General features: G+C 38.5%; 1 protein-coding gene across 1 annotated transcript in view; it reads left to right on the top strand.

Moving 5' to 3' along the window:
* Nucleotides 1–7,776, top strand: part of AGBL1 (AGBL carboxypeptidase 1) — a 1,441,949-nt gene that overhangs the window by 6,770 nt on the left and 1,427,403 nt on the right. The window contains exons 4-5 of the mRNA XM_007946116.2: nt 957–1,088; nt 5,756–5,849. Coding sequence (XP_007944307.2) covers nt 957–1,088; nt 5,756–5,849 — 226 coding nt within the window. The remainder of the gene's footprint in view (nt 1–956; nt 1,089–5,755; nt 5,850–7,776) is intronic.

Raw genomic sequence — 7,776 nt, 5'->3', positions numbered from 1 at the left:
AAAAAAAAAAAAAAAACACGTTATTGTGTTTTCAGTGAAGGTTTTCACAGCAGTTTAGGTTGTCTGCCAACAATTTCTACACAAATTGTTCAGGAACATTGGTTATATTCTTCACAATGTGTGAACATTTTCATTACTTACATTCTTGTTCCATTTCCATTAATCTACTTTCGCTGCCCCCTTACATCCTCAATTTAGTTTAAAAGTAACTATTGAGCATTTGCTCTCATATATGTGATTTTTTTTTAAAGGGGACTGGTACTTATCAATGACATTCATTATTTTGTGAGACAATGTATTATTTTACTGCAAAGTGATCTCAGGGATTACCTTCAGTATAAGGTTTGAAGAATATGTCAGGGCAATAGTCTTCAGGAGTCCTCCAGTCTCAACCAGTCCAGTAGGCACATTCTTTTCCTTGAAAAGAGAATTTTCCTATATGGCCATTATACTATTATCATGTATTTAGCAAAATTTTTAAAAATTCATAATTTACACTCTTATCAGTTTCTCCAAATGTTCCCAATATACCTTTTACAGACACGCTCAAAGAAGGATTCATTCAATGTTCACATACTGCATTTGCATGTTATGTCTCTTAAGTATCCTTAATTTTAGAACTGTCTTAGAAGAAGAAATTTATACACAGATAGCTGTAGTTTATGCATAAGGACAACTGGAAGCATCCTTAGCTATAGGGGTTTATGAGTCATACTACACACAAGCCTTGTGTAAGTATTACTTGAAGAACAGTGGACCATATGTGAACTATAATTTGTTCTGAATCATCAGGTTCCAATGGGACTTACTTATCAGCACTTTCTACTAGATCTGAAAAGTCCCTTTGGGTGATTATCCTCCTCCCTTCTCCTCTTCCTCTTTCCCTACCCATTGCATTGCACAACTTTCAAAATCAATGTGAAATGCAACTGAAACTGGTTGATTTGTGTTCTTAGATAAAAAGTTTGGACAGAAGGCACTGGAATTGGAGGCACTCGATGTGACATTGATTCTGGCTAGGAAAAATCTATCCCACAGCCAGAACCTTCTCCACTGTCTATGGGCTCTGCGTGTGTTTGCCTCCAGTGGTAAGTGACTTTGTTGTTGCTTTCTGGGGTGGTTTTCAAGGAGTTGTGGTTGTGTAGTGTATAAGGCATTTGGCTGGTAACTAGAAGGTCTACAGTTCAAACTCATAAGCTTCCTTGTAGAAGGAGATGAGGCAATTTGCTTCCATAAAGATTTACTGTCTTGGAAACCCAAAGGGGGTTGCTATGACTCTTAATCAATTCAGTGGCAGTGGATTTGGTTTTTGTTTTTGTTTTTGGTTTGGGGTGGTTTTCAGAGATGAATGGGAGGCTTGGAAATAATTTTGGAGTCTGTCTGGAAGGAAGGGTATGGGTAGACTACATATATGTGGTCTCAACCAGATAAATATATCATGTGGAAATTCAGGATCCAGAGGCGGTGGAGGTGAAAAGCCATTTCTTCATCTCCTCTTCAGCCAAGCAGAACTCTTGAAACTGTTCCTAGAAATAGTCCTTAACTTCATTTTACTTGGGAGTCAGATATAGATATGCTGTAAAGATATATTCAGGTAAAGATGTTCTTTACCACCAATTGCAGTTGAGTCAATTTTGACTCTTGGTTTCCCCATATGTGTCAGAGTATAAATCTGTGCTCCATAGAATTTTTAATGGCTGATTTTTCAGAAGTAAATCGCCTAGGTTTTTTTCTGAAATGCTTTTGAGTGGACTCGAATCTCCACCTGTTTTGTTACCTTTTTAAGGTGCAGTAACTTTTTGAATCACTCAGGGACTCCATTGCCTTCTAAGCCCCTCTAATAGTGTCATGAGGTGGAAAAGACTTGTGGCAGCAGACAGGTAGACTATGTAGTCCTTACCATATTCAAGGTACAGTGCTATGTGTGTTACAACTGTCATCAATTACTTTCACATCACAAATCTCCTTATCATGCCCCTGAAGCTACTCACTGATTACAGCACTATTTACCATATTTTATCTCATGATCCTTCTCAACATAATCCTCCTGGTAATAAGTAGATATATCATACCACATGAAATAATACTTATTTGCCATCTCCTGACTTGGATTATCACAGCAACCCTATATTTAGACCTGCCATTTTATGCTAAGACCAAAAAATAAAAAAATAAGCTTTTATGAATGAAATGATTGCTTGAATTCATACACATAATAAGTCATGAAGACTAGGTTTCTAACTCTAAAACTCATGTTAATTCTCACCATTTGGAAGCATTTTTAATTAAAAGATCTAGACTCTCTATCTCCTATCTCATGTATAATGACCACAGAAGAGTCCCTGGAAAGGGCATAATGATTAGGAAAGGAGATGGTCAAGTAAAAAGAAGTAGACCCTCAATTAGATGGATTGACAAAGTGCTGCAACAACAGGCTTAAGCACAGATACGATTGTGAGGATGGTGCAGGACTGGGCAGTGTTTCTTTCTGTTGTGCATAGGATCTCTATGAGTCAGAACTTACTTGATGACACCTGATAACCACAGCAACCACTCTGAATAAGACAGAATGTTGTTTTAGAGCTGGAAAGGCCTGAATTTGGCTCCAATTCCATTTCTAAAGAACATGGGCACTTAACCAGTTTAAACCTCAGTTTCCTCCTTTGTAAAATTGTAATTTAATAAAGCTCACAAACTTGATATCCAGAATATATAAGATAATGCTCATGGATATGCTTTGCACATAGTAGCTGCCCATTCTCCTTTCTGCTCTACCCTTTTCCCTTAGTTTTTGAAATAATTGAAGGATATACATATGGGGAGTAGATATGTGACTTTTTGTTTTTGACAACTAGTCTAAGAACTACTAAAATACCTGATTTTTATTGGCTAATTCCATTAATAAGCATGCCTTGTCTACAAAAAGAAAGTCTTGCTGGGGAATTATGAGATAGGTACCATGTTCACAGGTCCACAACTCATCCATTTATATGTAATGATCAGAAAGTCAATGTGTGTTTGTGAAAGGCTAAATGGATCTGTACAAACCTATCCCTAATAAAGGAAGCTGGGTGAAAGCTTTGGCTTTGTGTGAAGGACACTCATTTATGAGTAGCTAGAATGTGTTCTACCCCAGTGTGAAGCTTACCAGCAGCACCAGATTTGAAATATCTAGTTTTGATTTCCTAAGGAATAATTAGGATGAATCACTTGCCTTCCTTATTATGTATAACAGTTATAGAGATTGGAAAAAAAAAATTCCTTCCTTCTGGACCTCTGAGAAATGCTGGGATTTGCCTTTGGGTATAAGGAAGCAGTTGATGTATCGTATCAACTAATTATTCCATAACATATTTAAAAATTATACTATCACTCTGTATACATTGACTTTACTGATGAGAGGCAAACAGAGTTCAAGAAGCCTGTGGATTGCTGTATCTTTGCTAAGTTGTTAGTCAGTATTGAATATTCTAGGAAGCATTTCAACCATTCCTATCTGCAGAAGGACTTGGCTACAACTGCAAAGAGGCTGTGACAACAACCTTCTGATGGCCAATGAGGATGTTTATAGAGCTTCCAGAGACCAAATCTTGGGTTGGTATCCGGCAGGGATGAACTCAGAGAGGGTTTCTTGCTGTTATCCTCTCCAGTTTCAAGTCTAAAGTTTTCCATGTTGGAATCAGTGTTCCTAAAATTATCCTTTTCTTAATGTACTTAATGCTAGAATTTTGCTGAATTATTTGTGAAGAGTTTGCTTTAACAAGTTTTCCAAATTTAGAAGTAAAGATTGAGTTAATAACTATGAGAATAGAAGATTGATGGCCAGGACTATTATGCCAAAACTCTGATTTTCTACCCAGGCAATTATTATCTACACTAGCCTCAGGAGACATATATGTATAGGGGATGTTACAAGAATACACACGCTTTGTAGTAGGCAAGACATTAGCCCTAGTCTCTAAGTGGTGGACTGTACTGAGGTGAACTATATAAGAGCCTGCAGATTTCCATTTATCCTCCTTTTCTAAGATTTGGATCAAGCCACTGTAAGCCACTCCTGTTTCTCACTCTTTGCTTCTCCATCACCCCTTGTTTTCACTCACATTTTCAGCATCAAGACTGCTCTATGACACAAGGCATCACTAGTTCTCTTACTACACCAGTGCAATGGAAGAAAAGAAGTCCTTCAAAAGTTATACTTTTGAAGATAGCTTTAATCTTTTCTTCTCGCTCTGAAAATTTTGTTCCCTGCTAGAGGGGTTCCATTTTGTGTCCCTGTGGTTTCTGTTTTTTATTTAATGGATTTTATTTTTTATAGCATTTTTATTTTCACAGACAAATTGTGCAGAAAGTACAGACAGTTCCCATATCCTCTTTGTCTTTTGACATAACCAAAGCTCTTCCTAATTTGGGCTGGGTGGAATGGAGTAATGGGATATTGAAGAGTTATTGAAGTTGTCAAGGGTTTCATTTTACTTGGCTCCATGATCAATGCCCACAGAAACAGCAGTGGAGAAATCAAATGATGTATTGCATTGGGAAAATCTGCTGCAAAAGGCCACTTTAAAGGGTTGAAATGCAAAACTATCACCTTGAGGACTAATGTATGCCTGACCCAAAGCCGTGGTATTTTCTGTTATCTCATATGCATGCGAAATCTGGGCAATGAATAAGGAGGACTGAAGAACAATTGATGCATTTGAATTATGGTATTGGCAAAGATTATTGAATATACTATGGAGTGCCAGAAGAACCGACAAATCTGCCCTGGAAGAAGTATAGCCAGAATGCTTTTTAGAAGCAAGAATGGCAAGACTTCTAACTCTGGAGATATTATCAGGAGGGACCAGTCCCTGGAGAAGGACATGATGCTCGGTCAAGTGACGGGTCAACAAGAAAGAGGAAAACCTTCTATGAGATGGATTGACACAGTGGCTGCACAATGAGCTCAAACATAGCAACGATCGTGAGGATGGATCTGGACCAGGCAGTGTTTCCTTCTGTTGTACAGAGTCTCTGTGAGTTAGCGTCAACCCTAGGGCACTTAACAACAACAGCAACAGGTACTTCTGAGCAGGAAGAATTGAGTATTCCTTTGATATTCGAATAGATGAAGTCATTACTTCAGTCATGGATGATCCAAGTATGAACTTGAAACCATGATAGAAAAGAGAGAAGGCTTTCATGTTTATAAATTTGCCCCTTAACGTTTCAAAAGGTCAATTCAAATTGCACTGAAACTAACCCATCTGCTTGTAGCTTTTCTTTATTGTGAACTTTTCCAAATGGTGAAAGATAACTAAGAAAGTTTTTATAAAATGCCGGCAGTGTGAGTGTATTTGTGTGCATGCTTGCGTGCAGGAATGTATCATATGGGGAGTTCATGGTGATTAAAAAGACATAATTGAATTGAAATCATTATCAGAAACCCAAAGCTTTACTTAGAGAAAGGTCTTCTGCTCAGTAATTGTCTTTGCCTATTCTGATTAAGAATACAGTCGAAAGTGTGACAGGCCATGGGGAAATAAGAAGTATATATCTTACAGCTTGGGTTCACTTTGACAAAACAGTATGACGGTACTTTTTAGAGCTTCACTTCCCAACTAGGGATGAAAAGACCATACAGTTTCCCTGCTTATAAGATGCCTTTAACAAGAAAGATGATGGACTTCCTCCCTGTAGGCCCATTTTGTAGTGCTAAAAACAGAGCTTAGTTCAGGTGGCCTAATAACTACTGTGCCTTTGTCTTTTTCAGTCACCACAGGAGCCATGCTGGGGATTAATGGAGCAATGGAACTGCTTTTCAAAGTCATCACTCCTTATACTCCAAAGTGTACTGGAATAATCAGGTACAGAGCACCTTCATCATTCTTTTCCTGGTTTTGTAATAGATTTAAAGATGGAGATGGCCCCATATGTAGCCTCATGGTACTTCCAGTTCATTTAGTGATGACCTGCCCCTTGGAGATATGTAACAATGAGCTTATCTCCTCTGTACTTGCATCCCTCCCCAACCAGGTATCATATCTCATGATCTTCACAGCAGCTCTGAATGGATATATTATCATTCCTAACTTTCAGATAAAGACGCTGAAATGTGGACGTACCCTTATTCAAGGTCACACTAATAGGAAATAGAAGAGTTGGGATTTGAATCCAGATTTTTCAGACTCAAAAGCTCATATGTCTTTCCAGAAGCCATTGTTGTTATGTGCCGTTGAGTCGGACCCGACTCATAGCGACCCCTCCTTTGGTTTCCAAGGCAGTATCGCTATGGAAGTAGAAAGTCATTAGCAATCCTTTTTTTCTCACAGCAAATCTACCTACCATAAATTAGTACAATTCTCAAAACACAGTCCAGAAATGACAGGAAAAGGCGACTCACCTCAGGACCTCTAACAAGTTATCCAGTTAAATGTCTGATTTGAGATCTAGACCTTATAGTAGTCCATCATGGTTTTGTGCTAGTCTTGAGATGTCTTTTTATGATTGGAAAATGAAACTTGGCCTATTCACTCTGTCTCGGCTTGCTGGAGTGGAGTGAATCACAAAGTTTAAAAGGAAGGTGGTCAGACACAAAAGCTTTAGAGGTATTTGGAGCCATTAAGATCCATCATTTATGGGAGTGACTCAGCGAGGACCTTGAAAGTATATTAGAAGAAATTCAGCCAATTTCCAAGATACATGGGGTCATTTGGCAAGTTGCATTTCCATGCCCAACCATGATACTTTCTGCATCCCAGCATTAATCTTAGGCTCATGTTTCACCTGATTATTTTTCTCTTGGGTCACCATAGTAATACCATTATCATCCATTCTCACTTTCAGTTCTCTACACCTGCATTTTCTACAGTGAAATACATTCTATCTAAGTCTTTTTTTTTTTTTTTTTTAAGACAAAGATTCCTCTTCAAATCCATTGGGATATCCTGGGTTAAAGTTAAATAGGTCTTTTTACTGTAAGACTTTCCAGACGCTTTGTAAAGCCAACACATACTGAGAATGTTCAAAATGGGTATGTATTATAACCTTTTCTCAAACTGATTTGGCCAGGGACCTATTTTATTTATTTTTTTTGACACCTTCTTTTTTGGGGATTAGCATTCTATGTACCACATTTTGGAAAACTCTCCTCTGGAGTGAAAATACACAGAAAATTGGAATCCAGCTAAATTCTACCAAAGCATCCTCATCTAGTAAGTACAAAACTTCACTCACAAACTCAGAAGCAAAATAAAACAAAATAAAAAAATCACAAAAACAACTTTTCATATTTGTCTATAATTGTACTTTGCTTTAGCTGCCTTCCAGTCAGCCTTTGAGTCATGGTGATCCCACGCACAATGGCGCTGGACTATTGTGTTCCTCAGAGTTTTCACTGACTGATTTTCTAAAGTAGATCACCAGGCATTTGTTCCCAGTCTGGAAGCTCCACTGAAATCTGTTCAGCATCATAGCACTGATAGATGTGTGGTAGCTGCACATGATGTGCACTTGCTGGGAATCAAACCCTAGTGTCCTGTATGGTAGGCAAAAGTTCTACCATTGCCCTGTAATTATACTTTATATCAAGTAACAAGGCCCTAGGGGATAGCCTCAGGGCCTTGGGTAGTCAGCTGCCACACCCAAGGCTGGCTGTTCAAACCTACCAGCCACTCCCCACCAGGTAGCCTGGCAGTCTCTTTTGGGAGCTCTGGTAGCATAGTGCCTAAGGCACTTGACTGCTAACCAGAAGGCTGGCGGTTCAAACCCACCAGCCACTCCTTGGAAGGAAGA

The sequence above is a fragment of the Orycteropus afer genome, unplaced genomic scaffold (assembly GCF_000298275.1).
Source record: "Orycteropus afer afer isolate SDZICR_OR568_19922 unplaced genomic scaffold, OryAfe1.0 scaffold00150, whole genome shotgun sequence".
Taxonomy (NCBI): domain Eukaryota; kingdom Metazoa; phylum Chordata; class Mammalia; order Tubulidentata; family Orycteropodidae; genus Orycteropus; species Orycteropus afer.
The sequence above is the reverse complement of the archived record's forward strand: the minus strand, read 5'-3'. Positions and strand labels throughout refer to the sequence as shown.